General features: G+C 36.3%; 1 protein-coding gene across 2 annotated transcripts in view; it reads right to left on the bottom strand.

Moving 5' to 3' along the window:
- The window catches only part of slco3a1a (solute carrier organic anion transporter family member 3A1a), a 77253-nt gene that overhangs the window by 39398 nt on the left and 12706 nt on the right, over nucleotides 1-25149 (bottom strand). Inside the window, exons 1-2 of one of the 2 annotated variants that reach the window (XM_039684092.2) lie at nucleotides 18528-19032; nucleotides 9585-10023 (exon numbers count right to left, since the gene is read on the bottom strand). In XM_039684092.2, the coding sequence (XP_039540026.2) occupies nucleotides 9585-10023; nucleotides 18528-18662 (574 nt within the window). In that variant the 5' untranslated portion in view covers nucleotides 18663-19032. Of the gene's footprint in view, nucleotides 1-9584; nucleotides 10024-18527; nucleotides 19033-25149 lie in introns of those variants that run through there. The other variant, XM_089116465.1, reaches the window with a different exon arrangement.

Below are 25149 nucleotides of genomic sequence, written 5' to 3'. Positions count from 1 at the left end.
GAGCAGGATTGATGGTTGATAGGATTAAGTGAGTGAGCGACGCCAGATGACTCCAGTGATGTTACTCAGCCTCATTTTAATGCAGTCTTAAAACTCATCTTAAAGTCTGCCCTTGTTCCATTTAAGTAATCAGGTTTCATCCAAGTTCAAAGGCAGTGCCTTCTCTTGGGCTTCACTAAGTTTGGACACACTCTCCTCAACATAATCATCTTAGCGCCACTTTCTGAGTGGCCACGTGATTAGTTTCTCTCTAAGTAGCATGCATCTCTTCTTAACCTGCTAGTATCTGTCTGCATCAAACAGACATCATACCCATTCAAACTCCCTACCTTGCCAACTGGTTTTGTAACACAACTCTCCCCAAAAAGTATTAGCATCTTTGATAATTAACTAGCACAATTTGTAATTCAAACAAACACTGTAGTAAATATAGCACATTCATGTATAATTTGCTCTGCCCATTTGAGTTGCAGATCATTTGCTTTGTCCTCATCTGACCTCCTACGTCACTTAAAACTTATGGAACAGAGAAGCATAATATATAAATACAGACGGACGGACGGACAGACAGATAGATGTAATTAAATGCAAATAATTTATAATGCTATATATGCATTATACATACAGTTTACATATATGTGTGTGTATATATTTTATATATATATATATATATATATTTAGGGATGTCAAATGATTAATCGCGATTAATCGCATCCAAAATAAAAGTTTGTGTTTACATAATATATGTGGGTGCACTGTGTATAATTATTTTGTATATATATAAATACACACATGCATGTATATTTAAGAAAAAATATTATTTATATATAAAATATTTATATTTATATATAATATAAATTATATATAAATCTATATACAGTATATACATGCGAATATTTCTTAAAGATATACAAGCATGTGGGTGTATTTATATGTATAAAATAATTATACACAGTGCACCCACATGTATTATGTAAACACAAACTTTTAGTTTGGATGCGATTAATCGCAATATATATATATATGGGTGTGTGTATACAGTATTTTTATACACACAGACATATATATAATATACATAAAAATAATAATAAATACACACACAAATATATTCCGTCAAAAACTTTTATGTTACAGGTGATTTTCTGAATAATAGACAGTGCTGTCAAATTGATTAAAGTAAGAGCTAAAATACCTGAGACCAACTTAAAGAGAGGGTTGGTTACATTTATCTTGCAGAATAATGCAGGAGCTGACAGGAGACTGAAAAGAATAGGTTTGTCTGGGAGCGGGGACAGATAAAGTCTGTTCTCTCACCCCCGTCGAGTGAGAGATGAGAACGTTTATTGTTCTCAAATTAAACAAACAGGAGTTGGTAAGGCGCGGTCCTGGCACAGAGCTTATCGTTGAGATGGAAAACCCCATTTAGAATATAATCCTTCAAGATGTCATTGCATGCGCAGCGTTTAAGTGGCTTATGAGCATGCGTGGCAGACGGCAGGGGGTGAAGTCGAAACACTGCATGCAGCCATGCTGACGTGTCTCTTAAGGGTGCATCTGAGATCTCTCAGTGGTTTCAGATAAACATCGACATTGCATAAAGTACAATGTTCAAAAGGTTGTGTATTATATCATTTATCATTGTTGTTAATTATTATCATGGATATATTTGACTTCAGAGAGAAGCAGCTGAACCTTTAATATAAAGATTTATGGACAATATTATTACCATAAAGTGTATTTTGTAATTAGAGTACCTATACGTAAAATGATTACTATTTAAAAAGGACCACACGCATTAGATGTTTATCAAAAGGCACAAAATGTATCTTTTATGTAAAATAATAAATGTTCACAATGTGAACTGTGTTTTGTATTCTAAAGACATTGACAGTGTCCTGTATCTAAACCAGCAAAATAAAGCAGGAACTTAGTCTCTCCTGCCTCCATTAGCCACTTTTCTGTCATATTTACTTCAGCCTGGGAGGTGTGACGAAGCCCAGAGCAGATCTGGGTTGAGTCTTCCTAACCAGGGACAAAAACAAACAGCATCACTTCTGTCACTGCAATAGTTACAGTCTGCACTTGACTGCATAAAACGACATATTTCAGTTTTTTATTGCTGACTTACCTTTACGTCTTCCTAAACCCTATATTATAAGGATTTTTCCCTGTTTTGGCGATTCTCATCAGCAAATCAGAGTTTCAAAACCCACAGTTCAGATTTGTCTGGTAATTTCTGTGAATTTATGGATTTTCATCAGTACCAAGAAATGTAATATTCAAACATAAGCTGGCTAATGTCTTGGAATAAGCTCTGTCCCCTCACTGTCTTTAGGCTACATGAATCCAATCATCTGAGTCAACATACAGGAATCATGTTACTGACACTGTAAACGCTTTTAAAGCATGGAGAGCCAGTTCGGTGGTGTTTAAGTCATGGCAATGCCCTGATCCCTGCATGAACATGCTGTGAATTCCTGCAGTTAAGTCCCTGTGGGAAGACCCAAAATTAGAAATGGACTGCAAAAGGTTACAGGAGCTCTGGGAACAGCGTTCATTTTGAGTCCTGAACCCTGTCTGTATTTGTATGCTTTAGTCAAATGCCCAAATGTTGAGGCAAGATTCTCATACAAATGCTTTGTTTATGCAGATCTGCTTTAGAAAGTGAGTCACACAACTGCAGGATATTAAGCCTCATTGTGCAATATAAAGTCACATTATCACATATAAAGTCACAATTACGTGAAATAAAGTTGCAACTGCGAGATATGAAATCACGTCTTGTCAGATATAAAAAAAAATTTAACTTATGACTTAAGAATTCTAGGATATAAAATCAGAATTATAAAGAATTGTGAGATATAGTCACGATCCCAAAAAAAAATCATATTGTGAAATAGTCACAATTTCAAGAAATAAAGTTGCAATTGATAGATATAAATACATTGTGAGATAGAAATAATAGTAATTGTAAAATATAAAGTCAAAATTGCAAGAAATAAAAGCTGCATTTGCGAGATACGAAGTCATAATTATAATAAATGTGAAATTGCAAGATATAAAGCAATTTTGTGAGATATTTATTCACAATTTGAGATATAAAATCACGATACAAAAAACAATATCACAATGGCAAGTAGAATTAAAGTAGCAATTGATAGTGTAGATACAGTGTTAGGGAATGTTACTTTTAAATGCAACGTGTAAAGTTTTTGCTTTATATCGAGTTAGTTATGTAATATGTCATTTTTCCGTTACCTAGGATGGGCTTGCTTGTTTGTTTTTTTAAAAACAAATAAAAAAGTTATATTTTTGGCTAATTGAAAGGTTCTTTCACAGCAAAAGTAATGTTACTTGTTACTTGACAAATGTAATCTGATTACATAATTTGCATTACTTGTAATGCATTACCCCCAACACTGAGTAGATATACAGACATTATGACATGTCTTAGACAACAACAAGACAAACAAAAGTTGGAACTGTGAGATTATATCATTTATATAAAGTGAGATATAAAGTGATAATTTACGATCCATGTGCAGTTGTGAGATAACAAGTCACATTGTGAGATATAGTCATAAATAAATATAAATGTTGCAATGGCGAGATATAGTAATGATAACTGAGAGATAAAGATACATTGAGATATAGTCATAATATAAAAAACAAATATTAAGTGTCCCAGTTATGAGGACTCATAAAAGTTGTAATCAAAGTCAAAGTTGTAATTCATAGATATTCTACGTTGTTAGATTAAAAAGTCATAATTAAGAGAAATAATTATGTGTCTGTGAGAATAAAAACTTGCAATTGCAAGATATAAAGTCAAAATGTCAAATAAAAGTCAAAATGACGATAAATAGAGCTGCAGCTGTGAGATGTGAAGTATGTTTGACGCAGTGTTGCAGAAATGGAGTAACAGATGATCTCTAGCATTCTGGTCCTTTTAAAGGTGGCTACTAACACACCGCTCCACATTCATACACCGTCTCTTCATGTATTCAACAGCTAAAATGAGTAGCAAGGCTAATAGTGACCTAATAGCTTAAATCTGTGCGTTTGCTGATGAAAAGCCCTCGGCACGGCGGGTAGATCTGTGGGAGGCTTATTGTAAGGAAGCAGGAAAAGCCAAGCTCCCCCCGTGGGAGTTGTTTTTCATAGGGTTGTGCGGTATGCATGTGCTGCTGGGCCAGTTCAGACCAACCTCATGGCTGGCTGGTTAGCATTCCTACCTCATTCTGTAATTACGTCTCCACTCCTACAGAGATCCTCCAGAAGCCTGCTCTAAAAGCATTCATGTCAGTCATTTGAACAACAGAGACGTGTAAAACAAGTGCTTGGTTATTCCATACTGACATGCCATTCAGGATGGTTGATTGTACATAAATAATACTTTAAAAAAGATCGCTACAGTGACATCAACCATATATGAGGCAAAACATTAAAGGGGGGAAGAACTGAGAAATCAAATGTTCACATCTTTTGACATCTAAGAGGTCATCATATTATACGAATATCCTGTAGGTTTCAGAACTGAAATGTCCTTGTTAGTCCAATAAATGCTTTTATTGAAACCAGGCTCAGCAAACGACTCGTTTTTCAAAGTGTTGTTTAGCCCCGCCCACCGATTCGTACATATATGGGCGAATCATTCCGGTTGCCATTTTACAACATTGGACGTTTGAGGGGTGAGTTGAAACTCATTATAATATGCAAAACTGTTATCCACTCACAGCAGTGGGCGTTTACTTCAGTGCCAGACAGCCATAAAACCGAGCGTTTTTGAGCTAGGCTCAAAACTAGGGTAGAAAATAGCCTATTACTTATTTAATTTGGATGTTTTTGAATGCAAAAACCAAGCAAACGTCATAAGTTGACCTCAGACAACAATATAATAAAATTTAAAAAGCCAGTTCATGACCCCTTAAAGACCACCTGCCTAATATGCGGTTGGTTTACCGTGTGCTACCAAAACAGCGCCAACCCACCAAGGCACAGGTTTTACAAGAACATTGAAGGTGTCCTGTGGTATCTGGAATTAGCAGAAGATTCTACAAGTCCTGTAGGTTGTAAGGTGGAGCGCCATGAATTGAACTTTTTGTTCCTGCCCATCCCACGCATGCACAATTGGATTGAGATCTGGGGAATTTAGAGGCCAGGGCAACCCCTTAAACTCTTCATCATGGTCCTCAGACCACGCCTGACCAATCTGTGAAAGAGGCCACTTCCACCAGGGAACACATGAATGGCCGAACCCATGGTTTTTTCTTTTATTATTTGGGTATGCAAAGACGTATGCATGATATGGACACAAATTGCCCTAATTCACTATTAGAAAACACCTGCATCATCCTTCGATAAACATCTTTATATGAATATGCAACAAGATGCATCATATTATTTCTCCACTTGCTATGGCCAACAGGTGGTAATTGTCTCATCCAACATTAACATATTTCTCAAACAGCTTTTCTGAGGATAAAAGCTCCATTTAGTGGCTAGCACTTATTTTAAGTATAGCACTTGATGGATAATAACAGAGACACGGAAAACGAAGGTGTGCTGTACAAAACATCTTTCATTAAGGCTCTTTTCTTTCCTGCTTTTTTTGAGAGCGTAACACTGAATCTACTAACCAAAAATTTCTAATAAGGTCTCACAGTGTGCTCAACTAATAAAGGCTTTTCACTGTGGAGAGTGCATAGGCGTACAGAAACACATGAGTGCAATGTGATGTTCAGGCCGCAGGAGTGCAGATAAAAAGAATATGTCTGGGTTCAGGCTGACCTGGAAGCCACATTCAATGATGCTGACAGACAATAAAAGACAAGGTAAAGGGTACAGCCAATACATGAATACAGAATACAGCTGGGTGATATTTAACTAGCTAACTGATTAAGAACTATCTATCTATCTATCTATCTATCTATCTATCTATCTATCTATCTATCTATCTATCTATCTATCTATCTATCTATCTATCTATCTATCTATCTATCTATCTAATTTTTATCAAGCTTGTATATTTAGTTCAGTAACTTAACTCATATATATATATATATATATATATATATATATATATATAACAAATACATAATGTTATAATATTAAAAGTTTGGGGTCTGTAAAATATATACTTTTATGCAGCAAGCATGCAATAAATGAATTAAAAAGTGAAAGACATTTATAATGTTAAAAAATATTTCTAATTTAAATGAATGCTGTTCAAGTTGATTTGTCGAATGCAGAATCCTGTAAAGATGTTACCTTAATATTTTCATAAATAACACAAGAACATAAGAAATCTCTCTTAATCACCAAATCAGCCTGTTAGAATGATTTCCGAAAGATCTAAATTCTGAAAGACACGTAAGAACATTCTGCTTCAACATTACAATAATTATACAATATAACTCTTTAACATGTATTGTTGATCAAATAAATGCAAAATAAATTGAAAAGTTTGCTTTTAAAATCACTTTCAAAAATCTTAGTGAAACTTTTGCACGATATATATATATATATATATATATATATATATATATATATATATATATATATTAACCTGAAGCAATTTTTATTATCAAAGTTTATCAGAGCTATTAATATGTCTTAACACTCTGAGTCTGAGCCTTGAAATAATTATTTTAGTTAATGTTTTGGAGACTTATACCAAAAGTGTGAATTAATATCATTGCAGTATAGTGTTCCTGTACATTATGAATTGCCAGGAAAATGGCGCAATATTTTCAATAACTCATTTGGCTCTAGCCCAGAGCTCTCTCAAACTCTGAATAAAGACTAACCCAACAGCAGCTACTCTAAAAATATCTGTGCCAAATGGTAGACCATCAAACATGTGACATAAACCACAAACATTAATACAATCTTGTTAGACTTGGGTCTTGTTAGACTTCTGGAGATCTAGTTTGTTTTAAATGTGTTCAGTAACTGTCTTTATATTTGCTAATACTTAAAGGGACACTCCATTTTTTTATTTATTTATATATTTTTTTTAAATAGGCTCATTTTACCTCTCCCCAGAGTTGAACAGTTGGGTTTTACCGTTTTCGAATCCATTCAGCCGATTTTCTGATATTTAGAAGAATTTCAGTAACCAGACAGTTTCTGGTCTCATTGACTTCCATAGTATTTTTTTTTTCCTACTATGGAAGTCAATGAGACCAGAAACTGGTTCCTAATATTCTTCTAAATATCAGAAAATCGGCTGAATGCATTCGAACTGTTTAACTCTGGGGGAGTTGTAAAATGAGCCTATTTCCAAAAAAAAGTGGAGTTTCCCTTTAAACAAGATCACATAATGAGATCTACATGGCATGTCAGATTTAAGTAATCAAATCCCCAATCACACCAAATAAAAGGATATTAAACCAGTGTCAAAGAAGGGAACTAATGGCACAGTAAAACATGCCATTTGAAGCATTGCGAACGACACTGAACAACAAGAGGAAAAACAATTACACAAGCTATGTTGCAAATGGAGAATATATTAGCAGTACGTGTAAAAAACAAAAAAAAACAATCTTGGTTGAGGTCTGAACAATCTGGCCCATTCATGCAGCACATGCCATGCCTGCAGCCCAGGGATTTAGACGATCAGCTGAGTGCAGCTTCCACTACAATACAACATTGTTCTCAAACCAAACGCTGTTTGTTTGCCTTCAAACTCTGCGGTGCGGCTTATCGGAGGAGCACAGCTCCAAATCTCCCTCTGAGCTTGCAAACTGAAATCAGTGTGTGTCCATTTCCTATACCGCACTGCACACTGTCAAATAAGCACCACGCTTGCCAAAAAGCCTTTTGAAATGCTGTTTTGAACTTTGAACAGGAGCTGATGTAAGAAACAGAGATGAACGGGAAAAGGAAGAGAGGATCTTATCTTACACAACTTGAGAATAAACCTTACATAAAATTAAACACTCTAAAACTGTAAAAGAAGTCGACCTTTAGCTTATGTCAAAGTTAAATGTTAAAATACTATTCAAGCAAGAGAAATGTATTTTTAGAGCAAGCACATCGAACTTGAAGTTTAAATTATGAATGTTCAAAATGAAGACTTCATGATTGTCAACAAGTATTAGCAGAACATGAAAATGCTATGATCATGTGTTTGCTAATGTCACTAGATGTGTCTTATGCAATGACACATCATATATTTCAACTGTGACATAAAATCTATCATTTTAAATTCCACATCCCTTTCGATGTGGAACCTGTGAAGCATCACAGCATCAAACAGGGACACTCTTTCCTTTAACACTTATCTACTTCACCTCATCACTGAGATGCATGCGTGTGAAACAAACCATGGCCCGGCTACCTTTGAGACTTCTGTGAAATCTGTGTGTGCTTTGATAAGATTCACTGTAGAATATGTCACCTGTTATTTGTGAACATGAAATGGGTCTAGTTCTTGTCACCCTGACAACTGCAAAATCAACCAAGTGATTTTGTCAACCTTTTCTACTGAAGACAAGACAATATTAAAATCATGTTCCGTCTTGTTTTTAAGATCAGAATTCTCTGGAACTGCAAGTCCCCGAACAGGTATACACACACACTGCTGTTCAAAAGTTCAGTCATTTTTTTTTTTTTTTTTTTTTGAAGCGTTTTATGCCCACTCGGGCTGCATTTATTTAAACAAATTACATTTTTAATTTACATTTAATTTGAATATAATTTCACAAAAATAAAAGTCATATTTTGAAATATTATATAAAATAATATATTAAAAAATATAAAGATTTTTGAAGAATACCATTTATTCTTGCGATGACAGCCAAGTAGATTCATCATCAAAATGATCCTTTGAAAAGTTCTTATCATTATCATAGTTGTCAACAGTTACGCTGCTTAATATTTTTGTGGAAACAGTTTTATTCGGGATTACATGATGAGTAGAAATGTCAAAGGAGAAGCATTAATCTGGAAATACTTTTTTGTGTTTAATAATGTGAAAGTCATTCCGCCACTTTTGCTAAATTTAATACATCCTTACTGAATAAAAGTAATAATTTCTTTAAAAAAACTCTTAATGACCACAAACAGCGGTGTAAATGAGTCTATATACACTGTGTATGTGTATATACTGCTCCCAAAGAAGTCATTATTGTGTGTCAAGCTCTTTTTCCATGACCTTCTTCCCCACACACACAAAATAAAAGTAATTATGTTTAAAAACCCTCCCAGCGCTGCTCACCTGCTGATTATAATTGTGAAAGCTGTGGTCACAAACAATATAAAACAAAACACACTTGCACACACGCATGCTTTTTTTTGTTTTCTTATTGACTTTTGTGCACATGCTTTCAACAGCTCAATGTTTTCTTATTTGCTGTTCCACTTTAATACATCAGTGGTTTTTGGCTTGACATCGGTAGGCCTGAAACCACAATAAATCAGCCTGATAATCATCTGCTTTTCACTTACTATGCACAAGAGGAGATACATGCTTTTCCTTAAAAAATTCGCAATTTACTTGTGTAAAAACTGATGCCTATGGCTATGTAAACTAAATGCATTAAACCCTCAGCTCGTAAGAAAACATTAGGCTTACTTACCTATATAGAGAGAGGAGTCTTTCTTTCGCACATGATCATCTATGTAGGACACCCCTAGGGGCTGAACAGGCGTTGCACCGATACCCAGCAGCACCTGGGCTCCTATCAGAAGGAGGTACATCATGTTGGTGTTTGCTCTATTCCCACATGTTTCATCAGTTTTAGAGGCGTTGGAGCACACGTCTCGCCCCAATTCCTTGCTCCATGTGTCTGTGATCAAGTATTGACTGGTGAGGAACTCAGGTAATGCGGAGAGCAGCGCTCCCAAAGCCATGACAATGCCTCCGCAGCCAATTAACCGAGGACGGTGGGCTTTAGCACCAAAATAACTAACAAAGAGAATGAGGGCCAGGTTGCCGATCTCAAAGCTGCTGGCAATGACGCCCACATCAGCGCTCTGAAGATTGAAGCGCCGCTCCAGTGTGGTCAGCACGCTCACCTAAGAAATAAAGCAGAAGAATTACTGTAATGTTAATCTGACAAAGGTAACGGTATTAGGTCAAATATTACCATAAAATGCCATGCATGAAATTGTGTAAATGATTGTATACACATACACATAGAAAGCACGCACACATTTTTTTAAAGGAGCCGTATGTAAGATTGTGGCCAAAACTGGTACTGCAATCACTTTCAAATGACTGTAGAGCGGTGTATCCCCTCCCCATTCCCCCTAACTCGAGGTTGCCAGATAGGCTGAACGCAGGATCCAACATTTTTTTATCCAACACGTTTGTATGTGCAGCTGTGGTAACTAGAGCAGAGCTGGAACTCAGATGCTGCAACACTACTGACTCTGTGATTGGTAGATCGGTGGAGGGTGGAGCATCAGACCAAAACATAACATCAACATCAGTTGAGGGCTGCAACTTCACTTTTTAGATGGCAATATCCTGGCTGGACTACTGTTGTGATATACGTATTTGAAATAAACATGATTTTTTAATGTCTAGTCACTAGTGACATATCAGGGCCATTTTATGATTATTTGAAATAAATTTCTTATATACAGCTACTTTAAAGTCGGCGTAAAGTCGTCATTTTTTCCTTGTCGTGACGTATATCCGAGTGAAACGGCTTCTGAAATTAAATGTAGGGCAGGGTTTGTTTTCGTCCTTCGGGAATTGATTGGATCGTTGGAAGTTGGGCGTGGCATATAAAATGGAGGCAGATTTAAATGCGATTCTCTGAGAGGCGGTTCACCAATAGCCGCACCCTCATCGGATCTGGCCGCACCCTTTCGCCATTCCACGTGACCGAAATAGAAGAGGTCGTTTCGATGGGGGAGGGAAGGGTAATGACTTTGATTAAAGATTATAAAGGGTACATGAATTTTTTAAAATTAATAAAGTGCACAGATAAATCATTTTTATTTGATTTCATGCCGACTTTTAAGAAGTCTCTTATGCTCACCAAGGCTGCATTTATTTGATCATAAATTCAGTAAAAAACATAATATTGTGAAATATTTTTACAATTTAAAATAACCATTTTCTGTTCTAATATATTTAAAAATGTAATTTATTCCATTGATGCAAAGCTGAATTTTCAGCATCATTACTCCAGTCTTCAATGTCACATGATCCTTCAGAAATTAATTTAATAGGATGATTTTCTGCACATTTTCTGCTCATTTAGATTTTTTTTTCAGGATCTTTTGATGACGAGAATATATATATATATATATATATTATATATATATACTGTGTATATATATATATATATATATATATAGTATGCTATGTTATTCTATTTGAAATATATATATTTTATGACATTATATGGTATTGTACTGAAGTCAAATTCCACCTTAAACAACATAAAAAATCTAATTTCAACTGAGAGCCATCTTAGAGAGGTAACATGTGGCGGTAAAGATCAGTGAATAAACTGTCTTCATATTTGCTAATATTTACACAAGATCAAAAAATGAGATAAAGTTAGGCTGCATGCTACATGGAAATGACATGTTAGATTAAAGTAATAAAATCTCCAATCAAACCAAACACAGCTATTCCAACAAGGCTGGAATATATAAAACCCTTGTCAAAGAAGAGAACCAATGACACACTAAAACAATTGTTTCGACAAATCCTTTTCAATCCTCGACATGCTGCTTGTCACACATTAATTATCAAGGCCTATCAATTATCTATGACAGAAATAGCTGGTGGAATGGAAATAATGCCACCAGGCAGCCTAGAAGAGGAACCACAGGACTTTAATGAAATAGTTTTGAGCTGGAGCAACAAATATGCCATGGCTGTGAAAAGAGCATTTTACTGAGGCCACGCTCTCTTTACTATAATCCTATTTCTCTAGAGCGAGCCAACTCAGGCCTGTCTCAGATGCTGCACATACTGGTCTTTGCAAATCTCTCCATGCTGCACTATAGAGTCCTTTGACTGGAGAGATCGTTTCAATTGGATGGATAAGATAATATTCACTCGATTAGTTGCCAAGCTCTCCGGAATTCTGATTGGTCACGTGTGGAACTAAATGTTATTGAGTGGAAAAATACTTTTGTGTTATGGCTGTTAAATAATACCCTGTTGTCCATGGAAACATAACAATGTTCTCTCCTTTCTCCTACTGTACAACAGATGTTAGATAGCTAAATGTTGCCATTTTCCGCTGCTAATACATTGACACACAGCATGTAAGATACGCTGCTGTTATGAATAGATTAGACATACATAAATCCTGTAGCAGATCTAGGCAGGTGGAGATGGGGGAGGTGGAGGATTTCAGAGGGAATACATAAAAATGTTTTTACTTACATACTTTGCATTGCATATAAATAAATACAATCATTATATTTGTCTTGTTTTCATTGCAATAAATTACATTTCTTAGCTAATGCCTTAAGATCATTTACAGAAATAATGTAAATAATATTCCTAAACAGTTAAAATGCCTGATGTGAATAACGAGTTTAATGTGAGCCTTATAGAGCAGTGATGTTGTTGTCATAACTCTCGTCTAATTTGATTTGCTATAACTCAGTTTCCTGCAGTTAGCCTGGTGCACTTTAATTGGAAACCTTGGACTGTCTAACAGACCACTCTGTTTTGTGCAGAACTGATGTTTGTGACATATTTGCAGTCCACTACAAGCCTGAGTTAAAGCGTTTTATCTGCGTATTAAAATTGATCTCCGTCCACATTAAAGCGACTGAATACGCGGATCACGTGACAATTCACCAACACTGGGCATGCGCGTGCCGGTGTAAACAGTGGCTGACGAATCAGGGAACGACACGTCATGACTGACGACAACCCAATCATTGAGCCGAACGTGAGCCTCTGCATCAGCGTTTCTGAAGTCCTCCGTTTTCTCCCGTCTTCACTAAAACGCCCTCCGGAGATTCAAAACGCAAAACGGAGCTGCAGCGTTTCTAAACTTCTCCGTTTTGGGTCTTCATTTTTTCCCGTTTTAGTCTGGACGGTAGGTGCAAACGTAGCAAAAGGTCTCCGTTTTTAAAAAATCAAAATCGCAATTCTTATCGGTATCGAAACAATAATTTTGGTATCGTGACAACACTAGTAGCAATAAATAATAGCATGTTTGAAATAAAGCTGAGCGCAGTTGCATGGATACAGTGTTCCCTTGTGGCTCGCGCAGTCTTCACTCGGACGCGCAACTTAAAACTATCGCCATTGCGTGTACTAACCATTAAAGTAAACGTAAACAGTTGAAAGGAAAACGCATGTGCAACAGTATGTTGGATATGTGCTGCTCTTAAAGTGACAGCAGCCTAATAAACCTACAGCTACCAGTTTGTCCTCAATGTTATTCTACAAAAGACAAAGAGAAAATCACTCACTGCACTAGACTGGTTGAGACCTGCTGGAGCAACTCTAAATATTCAATGTGCTGCTATTAAATTAAAGATAAAAAGAGCAATAATATGAATAATGAAAGTAACAGCAGCTCCTACAAAACATTCCCTCCAATGCATAATTAGGCATGAAAATAACTATTTGCTAAGCCAGATCACATTCTTTTAGTTTCTCTGACCAATTTTTTAAAAATGCATTGAAACTAAAAGTATCGACACTAAAGTCTAATACTAAAAATGACATTGTATCATTATTGGAATCGTGACGCAAAAGTGGTATTGTGGCCTCCTCATTTTAACATCGGATTTTTAATATCCAGAAACATTAAATTGTTTAAATTGTTACTGCCTTCCTTTAGTTATTATTTTGGAATAACACATTATTCCGAGCCGCCGGCCTGAAATTGCAAGTGAGATTTTTCCACTCACGGGCACCAGGGGGGGTCGAGACGCCCCCCATTCAACCCGAAAGAAGTCATATAACCATTTCAATAACTCTCAAGCTGTTAAATTAAGCTAAAATAACTGCATAGTGTCCCTTTAACAAGAAAAATGTGACAATTTAAGTTTAGCTGGGACAGTGTGTATAGTGCAATGTCCATGCACTCAGTTAAATCTTTACTAATATGGGCAAGTGCAACAAAATGGATTTCTTTTTATGTGAAACAGTTTTTTTTTTCATTCATTAATGTGTGTGTGTGTGTGCATTTGTACTATTCACACTGGCTCTGGTCAGTTGCCAGACCTAAAGATATGTGCCAGACTACAAGTTCTGGAAGCATGGCGAAAGGACCGGACAGGCCACATCCCCCACCTGCCTCCACTTTCTGCTAGCCTCAGAGTCTGTCTGTGCCAACCTGCTGAAACCTGTTGACTAAATAGCTGGGTCTCACTGCATACATACATCAGTGCCAGTGCCACCGCAATAGGGCGCATAGGCTGCTAACTTTAATGCCAAGACACATTCATCAAGTCAGCAGCATCAGCGAATGCCAAATCTCTGTTGACTCCACCCTGACATGCTCACACCCATTGCCCTCTAATCCTTCAGCATGAAACCCCATTATTATAGCAAGACTGTGAATTATTGAACAATAAGACAAAAGTGTCTATCTTGTTATGGTTGAGTCAAGTCAAGCTTACATAATAAGAACAACCAGTCTGCATCATTCAAGTGTGAAATGTTTTCAAGAACATGTGCGGCTACCAGGCATCCTTCAGCAATCTGTGTTTGATTTTCAACATGAGAGAGACGCGGCATTGCCTTATCAGTATGACAGGACACAGAACACCAGAAGTACTTTCCATGAATTGTGCTTTGAAGCGATGTTGGACCAATGGAAAACAGTAACTTTTGATAAATGAATTATTCTTCTGTATGGCATTGTTGGTGGGAACATATACAGTGGGAATGTTCTTTAAAACAAATGAAAGCAGAAGACTAGCCTGGATGCCAGCCAGCCCGACCCACCCACAACATTTTTTTGGTCGGGAAGTTCGGTCTGGACTCGATCCATTGAGAAGTAATTATGATCAGTAAAAAAATGTTCGGGCCAATCAAATTGCCAGGTCGGGCTTTGTACAATTCATTCAAAGAGATAGGAGCAGCACTTGCATGCCTGAGAGGCGTTTTAAAGATGGCCGCCAAGTGAAATGACTCGTCTGAAAGGGACCTTAATATCACTCATCTTGGTAACCCCTTGTACTCACAAAAATAAATTAATTGCAGGTGACTGTGAATAGCATATTTCTACAATATCGTCGGAAAAAAGAAAAAAAAAAGTCAATTTTTTAATCTTTCAAATCTTCATGTGGAACTTTTTTACCCTCATGCGAAACTCTCGATCACGCAGATTTCTCGCAAAAATCTTTCAGACAATGGTAAATGTTGGAGCAGAATGCGAGCTTGCAGAGGTGGGTTTTTAAACTAAACGGTTTTGGAAGTTCTAAATACCAAAAAATGTCAAAATTTAACATATGCACAGATTAATTTTTCACAATCAAATATATAATATGCATTTAGAAAATGAACAGGATGAATTTTTTATTTCATACTGACTTTAATAGCTCTCTTAAAGGGATACTCCACTTTTTTTGGAATAGGCTCATTTTACCATTCCCCCAGAGTTAAACAGTTGAGTTTTACCATTTCAAATCCATTCAGCCGATTTTTTGATATTTAGAAGAATATCAGTAACCAGACAGTTTCTGGTCTCATTGACTTCCATAGTAGGAAAAAAATATACTATGGAAGTCAATGAGACCAGAAACTCTCTGGTTACTGATATTCTTCTAAATATCAAAAAATCGGCTGAATGGATTCGAAAACGGTAAAACCCAACTGTTTAACTCTGGGGGAATGGTAAAATGAGCCTATTTCCAAAAAAAGTGGAGTATCCCTTTAATTCCTAAAAGATGAATATTAACTATGGACAGACTACATATAATTTACAATGCACCATTTAGTTTTACATCACTCTTAAACTGACCTTTTGCGACTGCTGCATTTAAAGCCGTCGATCACGTACTTGCTGAAACAGCAAATCGTGCAGGCGCAAGTATGGTGGTCATACATGTTATACAGCCATCTACATGTTTCTTCTGTATCAAGTACAGGCAAACTGAGCAAGCAAAAATTAAATGAGTTGAGGTTAGAAGCCTGCCAAGGGACATTTGCAAACACTGTCCCAGCATTTTGCATCACAGTCAGAGTGCGTATGCATATTGGAAGCTATGCAAAGATTTACACAAGTTGTAGGAGATTTCAGGAGATTAAAAAAAGACACAGGAGTCACTGGCTCTCTAAGCACATGGGGAAAGTCCAGACTGGCCTACGTCAAGCTCAGAGCTGAGGCTAAACTTAGGAAACTGACACAATGTCCAGGAATGAGCCACTGAGTCATTCTGTGAAGGAGGGTGGACACTGCATCTCAAAAAGGACTTTCAGTTGCTTCTGAAATAATCTAAACGAATCAGTCCACTATTACATGGAAATGGTACGACATGACCTGCATGCTGATAAAAAAAATAAAAGTGGGTTTAAACAAAACATTTTCATTGATCTCTTGCATTCTGTAAATAACCTACACATTAAACAATCACACTCCAATTATACAAACTTGTACTGTTTCACACAAATGTTTGCTTTAGTAAGACATATTTTGAAGCAATTTGATGGCTGATTTGTCTATGGAAAAACCCCAGGGAGGATAAGTTTAGTTTAATGCCCTATTTATCTGTCAAAATAAATCTGGGCAATCTCTACATTTTCCAGTCCCACAAAGTTTTATTTTTTTTTTTTTTTTGAAATGGCAGAGTGTTGATTTGGTTTCTAAACATCACAATTTCCATAAGCTGGGAACAAATCCATTCCACAACAAGTGCACCCCTTTGAGACTGTTCCCATGATGTATTGTGGCTTTCTGGCACAGAGCAAATGATTGTTTCCTTTCCAAATATGGTCTGAGCTCGCACAGACATCAGAGACGTCCCATGGGTATGGAGGACATGGCCGGACAAATCTCGTCCTTATCAAAGAAGCTGTATAGTGAGGTATCCAACACATGACACCAAGCAATGTAAGAATTTTATTTTAGATATCGGACACAAAGCAGAGACAACCACAAAGCCGCTTAGAGTACTCTAAAAGCAATCAAATCTTGAATAAACACCAAACTATTGACATTATCTTAGTGCATAGTAACACTTGTTTAGTTAAAACAGATAGGTCCTGGATTCTGGTAACAGCATCCATCGTTTTTTTGGTTCATAGTAACACTGGTTTTGTCAGGGACTGTATATTTAAGTTATAGTACGCCTATGCCAATTAAAGGGATAGTTCACTTTGAAATTAATTTTTGATATGTTTTAGCTTAACTCAAGGGCATCCAAGATGTTGGTGTCTTTTTTCCACAGTATTTTCAATTTTGATATTTTTAGGTCAAACCATTCTTGTCTGTCAGGTGGAGGTGTATGGGGTCCACCTCAAAGAGCATGCACAGAGAAGTCCAAATTAAACATGATTTAATGACTCGTACACATTGATGGCCTAAGATACGAAACGAGCGGTTATCAATGTGTATCAATGCAACGAGTGCAGAAGCGCCCCCGCCCTCAGAGTACTTGGACGTGACAGACGAGAACGGTTTGACGTAAAAATATAAAAATTGTAAATACTGTGGAAACAAAGACACTTACATCTTGAATGCCCTTGAGGTAAGCTAAAACATATAAAAAATTAATTTCAAAGTGAACTATCCCTTTAATAAAATAAAGTGTCCTTTTTATGCAGTAATGATTTTATAAAAGCAATAAACTGCTGTGCTAAATTGTGAATAGACTACATTTAAATAAAAATGTTTATTTTTTACAATCGAAGTGTCTATTTTACTCCATCACAGACCCGGGTCTCTCTAGTCTATTGAGATAGCTGGATAAAAGCAAAACCAGGAGTGGATCTAGAGAAACACTTTACGGAAATTGTCGGTCTCTCCGTTCCACTCATATATTAGCCAACGTACAGTACAGAACTGCACACACAAAGCTTGATGCTGATGCTTCTTTGAGAACTATGTTCGTTGGTAGGAAGGACATATCTAATCTATCAGTTGTCTGACACATTTGTAATTCTATATTCATTTTCATAACTGTTGAAAGCAATACACGTGCGGAATCGTAGACGCGAATATCAGCACGCACCTGCCGCAAAATTACAGCAGTTCACTGTCCTTTTCGCTCGTGTGATGTTGATAATGGTGTTGTCATAGTGATAATGAAGATTAAAATGATCCACATAGGCCTAAGGTTTTCTGTCATACTAGCCCACAGCTTGCCAGGAATCTTTTTTCACAGCCTGACAGTTTATCTTATGACTGCTATTACGCTTAAGGCTACTACATGAACATTAGACTACTGTATGTGTTCCCTTCATTAAATGATTACGCTATCGCATCCGTGTCACGCTTCATAAACTAAATTGCACTAAGAAGACTGTATACGGATTAACGATGAGTCGAACTTTGAGCCAAACAAGTTTTGTAAGTTCAATAGGAACAAACAGTCATTTCCAAAGCCAAATTAAGGTACGTAAACGATTTACTTACCAAGTATGCCCCCACTGTGCCCTGTGCCAACATAAGAGCACATTCCGCCACTAAAAATATCTTAATATTTGAGAAACAAGAGGGTTTCTTTTCATCCCGCTGAGGGTCCTCGGAGCTCCTCTTTTTCACTTGCATCCTGAACAGTCCAAAAAAGCAGCTTTAAACTATTGCAAACGGAGAATAAACGCTAAGTCAAGCGTGTCTTGATATATCTGTAGGCTAGCTATAGTACTATAACTGCTGTTGTTTACAGTAAGACTCAGTGCCGCGTGACAGACTTTTCATTGAAACTCCGCCGATGAATGCAGACGAACTAAACTCTCCTCCTTTGCGCTCTATCGCGGAAACGGAGGATAAAAGGTCGCTGGTTTTTACTCCAAACATGTTTCTTTCCCCCCTGAGACTGTCCGAGCACCCGTAGCGTTAGTGTTTGCTCGTATTCCGTCACCATCGCTCGAGTCCGCATGCTTGATTCTCCGCCTCTGTCATTATGACTGACTGACTATGTGAGCGTGTCTACCGGTCGGTCTTGTACAGTAAAGACACGTTAGAGGCGCTGTGATGCACACATCATAATCTGACTGCTTTACTGACTCTCGTATATTCAAAATAAAGCCGCATTGTAAGGCAAAAACATGTTTTAAATCATTCCTGTCAGTAATTTTCTGGGTGAATTCGGATCGTTATGCGCAACACAACATTGTTTTTTAGGCGAACTTATCTTAAATATGTAAACAACACATATATGATATATTTTGATGTGTTAATACAACATAGAAGGAAAAATAAATGTTCTATTTTATCACGTAACAAGCGATTTCTGAAAACCCTGTGGAAACCCATAGGCTACACAGGGTTGTTTTAACTCAACTTTGGGTCAAATATGGACAACCCCAAACGTTGGTTTAAAATGTAATTAAAAAATTTAACCCAATGGCTGGGTTTGTCCATATTTGACCCAGAGTTGGGTTAAAACAACCAAGCAATTTTTTAGAGTGGGCCACACACGCATACAGTAGATAGTACAGTAGCCTATACTACAATTCATACAAGTAACATACATGCCAACATAGGCCTGGCGTGAGGATGATCATATTTGGGGATACGCAGACTAAAAGATTGAAAATCCATCTTTTGAACTAAGTCCTACAGTGTAGAGTTGCATAACCAGCTCACAGTATTGCCTGATGGGTTTGCAACCTTGTAACTTTTTATGCTGAATTATTGTCAAACAGGTTGTGAAGTTGAAATAACATGTTTAACAGCTTCATTACTCAGCTAAAATTTTGAGAGACAAGCTTTTTGTTTTTTCATCTGTGGGCACAGTGCGAACAGACTGAGTTTTGAGGAAGAAGAGTGTGAAATTCTGACTCATTCTCATTCTGGTTGCCATGGCAAACGTACTACAGCAGCTGTTAAGTTATGAAGACCTGTTTTCTTTGCTCAACTTTTATGATTATTTTAACATGCATGGATGTCTTGTATAGGTATAATCAACGGTAGTGGAATAGTTAAAGGCATAATTTACCCCAAAATTTGAATTCTGTCATCATACACTCGCCCTCATGTTGTTCTAAACCTGTATAAGTTTCTATCTTCTGTCATAAAGAAGATATTTTGAAGATTGTTGGTAACCATGGTAGCCATTGACTTAGTATTTTTTCTTTTCTATGGAAGTCAATAGCTACCGTCATCTGACTGTCGCTGTCATTCCTCGTAACATACCTGACAATAAAGCTCATTCTCGTTCTGATTCTGATTAAACCACTGTGGGTTTAACCCTAATAGGACATAAAAAGCATCAAAATACAGCTTTAAAACCGAATATAATCTAAAAAAAACATGCTTTTCCCCAAATGCATAACATATTCACCATGCTTTTTTTTTTCATGCACAGCATGAAAAAACTCTAAATCATAGTTTAGTCAGAGACTTGACATGTTAGCATCCATTAGATGCAAAACATGACTTTCTAAGGGGAGAAAAAGCATCCGGCATAAGCAACCCCATATGGCCCATGCATTTTTCATATGGATTTGAGAAACAATGTGATAAAAAAATGTAAAAACTGCATACATTTTATCATAAAACTTATGTTTCAAATAGATAAAATATCAAAAATGCATTTGCTTAAGCATCCATGCGATTTAATTGCTTATAATTAAAGTTCCTTAATCTCGTCATGTTTAACGGTTATTCATACCCTATAGAGAACGTTTACTATGCTAAAATAAAAAACTATAAATTTAGAGCTGGTTATGTGATGTTAACGTCAACATATACATTAGTTAACCTACAAATGACCACTACATCTCACTAAATGCACAATGATTTGAAACGGATGTCTCTTAAAGAATTAAAGTTGTGATTATGTAATTATATCACTGTATCAAAACTCCATATTGGGCATCAAAGCATGGCAAGGCTAATATGCATCTATTACTGCATGCATATAATGATGAACGGCAAGTGACCAAAATAACAGAGCCACACACTCCCTGCTCTCCTGAAGTTATTTCCACTCCGCATTCCATGGAAACTCCCTTTATACAAACAAAGAGATACAAAATACTTGGCATGTTCTCATGGAACTGTATTATATTATGTCTGCACATATTAATATAGTATTTTTACAGATTTGTTTCCCTTTCAGAGATAATCAATCAATATTATTGAACAGCACTTTTTTCAAAAAATGATTACTAAATTATTCAACAGCAAAATTCCTTATATTTATAAAATCTTCACATTTAAATTGATATTTATCTTATATTAATATTTTACAGGTTGCAAGTTGAGAGATAACAAAATCAGAAGAATGCAATGTGTTTCCAGAATAGTATATATCTAGGCACTTCATTGACAACACACATTATGGGGAAGGCAGTCAGCAGGCTCTATCGACTCTAATGACTTCTCCATGCACAACGAAGGCTTGCTCATTACACTAATGTGCTTTATGGTGCACAAACGGCATGATATTATGACAACACCAGTGGCCCTATATTTTATTGGTAAGCACAAATGAAACAGAGGCTCCCACAGCTAAAATCAATTTACATTTAATTAAATGGCCTGTATTTTGCTTCATAATGAAAAGTGGCACTGTAGTTTTCAAATAAATGCAGCAACAACACTGTTTCGGTACAAATGGGAACAAATTATAACAGGAACAAATTGATGGTTTGGCATCATTCTGCTTCATTTGAGTCTTACTCATGGGCCTGTGGGGGTGCAGACTGAATATATGAGACAAAAAAAAATGTTAAGAAATACTGCATGGTGGATTTCTCAATATTTCAGTGCTGTACTTGAGGCTATCAGGCAGGTGCAGAGGAATCTGACCTGTGGCGCAACATAATAACTCACACAGCGGGCTGGAGTTTCACCTGGAGACAGAACATATGTGATGTCTCCAGATGCCAGCATTTATTAGATACCTTGTTGCAAGATCGCTAGATGAGGCCAAAAAAGTATTTTCACAAGTTATAGTAAAAAAAATTAGAACCAAATAAAAAACCACGTGTGGGTAAAAAAAACATGCTGGTGGTGGCCTTGAAACAAATAATGTGTCTTGAAAATGTTTCTCAATTTCAAGGAAAGATCCTTGGAAGCCGGAATATCGAGGACCCATACGTGATCGACGTCCGTCCAAGGACTGTTACAATGTCGAGGATCCTCAGAGTCCTTCGTTCGGAAAATATCCCATTAACAGGAAAGGATGCATATTATTGATCTGACTGTACTGATGCTGTTGTATTAGAAACTGAACTGAACAATGACATCATTTTTTGCAGAACTGCTTTATAGATGAAATGAACAAATTTAATAATTGGTGATCTTCACAGCAGAACTGAATCAACACTGAATACTTCCCTACATACAGTACGTAGTAGGCAAAAAACAGTATGTGAAAAGAGTTCGTCCGAATTCATACACTGTAAAAAAATATTGATGGTTTAACTTAAAAAAAGTAAGTAACCTGGTTGCCTTAAAATTTTAAGTTCATTGAACTGGAAAAAGTGAGTTAATACAATGAAGGAGAATGATTTAATCATCAGAAACTCAAAATTATATGTTATCTGAACTAAATAAATTATTTAAGTTGATTTGACAAAAGAAAAAATGTTGTGATTACTAAACTGTAAAAAAAATATTGTTTGAACTGGAAAAAGTGAGTTGATACAATGAAGGAGATCGATTTAATCATCAGAAACTCATAATAAGTTATCTCAACTAAATAACTACAAAGTTGATTTGACAAAAGAAAATATGCTGTGATAACAAATCTTGAAAATATTTTTTACAGTGTATTTTTAAAACAGGGTAACACTTTATTTTAATGTCCTTGTTACATGTATTTACTATAGTAATAACTATAAATTTGGCATAATTACATGCAACTATAACCAAACCCTAATCCTATAGTAAGTACATGTTAAGTACTACTTAAATAATTTAATCGCCGTAACAAGGACACATTCAAATAAAGTGTAACCGCTTACTATCCCATGATGGAAAAGAGCTAAACAAATGTTTCTATAGGTCACGTGACAAAGTCAACAAGACAGATGTAGTGCGTCCAGGTTTTAATGGTCAAAAGTAAACTCATCAAATGCACCTGCACTGTGTGATTGTGGACATAGGAAGAGAGAGAGAGAGAGAGGTTAGATTGTACAGAAAGCCCTTATAATGACCAGGTGTGCGTGTGTTTTATGCAAAATACTAACTGCTGAAAGGCAGTTTCATTATATCAAAAAAATAGCGAATTTGACGGAAACTGTGCACGAGAACATTTCTTATGCACATATGCAAATAATTTAAGTTATATCAAGTATGTGCTTATTTGCATATGGGCTTATGCACATATGCAAATAATTTAAGTTATATCAAGTAGATCACGTTTATTAGTACTTCAATATATGCCACTCAAGAACCTCCTCATGCGTCAAGTGTTGAAAGAAAAATCAATAGGTACAACTACACACACACAACAAACACAAACTTGAACACAAACAAATTTAAAAATACCAAAGAAAATACATAACCTCAGGGTCCAGCCTTGTACTCTCAAACAAACATGATAATACTGCAAAAAAGCAATAGCACCCTTGGGAAACACCCTGATTATAAAGATGCCACGCTGACATTTAAAAGCTCAGCAGATGTTGACTGAGAAAACGTCAGGCAACGTTCTTTTTTCAGTTTTACTGTCCTAGATATTAATAGAGGAGCATCAGTATCTGTTCTGTGTTCACACACACACACACACACACACACACCGAGACATCTGCCATCTAATTTTAACCCACAATCAATAGAGACACCATGTGCTTTAAAACTTCAGTAGCACTACAACGAGAGGGTTTCAAATATAGAGCTTTCCACATGTAAAGTGATGGGCATGGTATGGCTTATGCTGATGTTCGTTGTTCACAATCCAAAATGGCGTCGGTAGTTCTGTGGGTGTTATGTAGTAAGTATTTAGGGGTTAAATTAAACTGCTTTTCTGGAAGCTCCTACCATGCATACCAAGTTGTTGACTCTGAACAGGATCTGCACCTTTACTTCTGGGAAAAACAAAAAAGCCACACACTGGTCAATCAGACAAGGAATCTTCTACAGGTGTGGTTTTATGCTACAAAACGGGCCAGACAAGTTTAAGCTATTGTCTAATAAAGCTATTTATTATATGTGAACTCACCATCTGCATGTGTGAGAGAGAAAAGCCGCAGCAACACAAATAGTACAAACATTAATTCAAGCTGACGTTCAGCAACAGACTGACATGTCACAGTGCCACATATTCCCATAATCCTCCCAATCTACTATTTCTATGAAATCTGCAACTGAAGTTATCAGACATGTGGCATTAAATCCCTCTTCTGGTCTGTTCAAGTTATTCAAGTTATTCTGGCAGTCATTCCCACTGGAAACAAAGAAACACAACAAACCACCAGCAACTGCCACATACACTGTAAAAATGAATACGCTTTATCTAATCAATAAAATTGTGGCAACAGATTACAAGCAATATTATGAATTAAATTGAACAAATTAGAATTGAATTAGAATATTCCTTAAAAGTTAACCATTTAAAATGAGTAAAGTTTACACAAAAAAATTAAACAAAAATATCTGAATAACAGACAGACGACGTCAAAGATTAATTAAGAACTCTTTATTTTATATTGCCAACATTAAATGTTACCTGATGTTAACAAGCAGAATCACTGAAGGCGAAACCTAAAACAAACACCGATCACCATAATGGCGACTTAAATGTGAGTTTTACTTATTTTAAATGGTTTACTTTTAAGGAATTAATTTGATTAATTATTACTCAACTCTAATGTGTTAAATTGAATTAATAATATTGCTTGTAATCTGTTGGCCCATTTTTTTTATTAGATAAAGCACATTCATTTTTACAGTGTATTTACAATACCTACCGTATCTCACGACCAATTCGTACGAGTGATTAAAAAGTGGCTAATTCGTACTAATTCGTACGAACTCACTAGTACGAATTCATACGATTTGTCTAAACCCACGTGATGGTTAGGTTTAGGGGCGGGGTCAGGGGTAGGTCATTCGTACGAATTCATACGAATTGGCCAAT

This window comes from Pimephales promelas, chromosome 10, assembly GCF_988280905.1.
Source record: "Pimephales promelas chromosome 10, fPimPro1.hap1.1, whole genome shotgun sequence".
Taxonomy (NCBI): Eukaryota; Metazoa; Chordata; class Actinopteri; order Cypriniformes; family Leuciscidae; genus Pimephales; species Pimephales promelas.
This window is presented reverse-complemented; position numbering and strand designations above follow the sequence as displayed.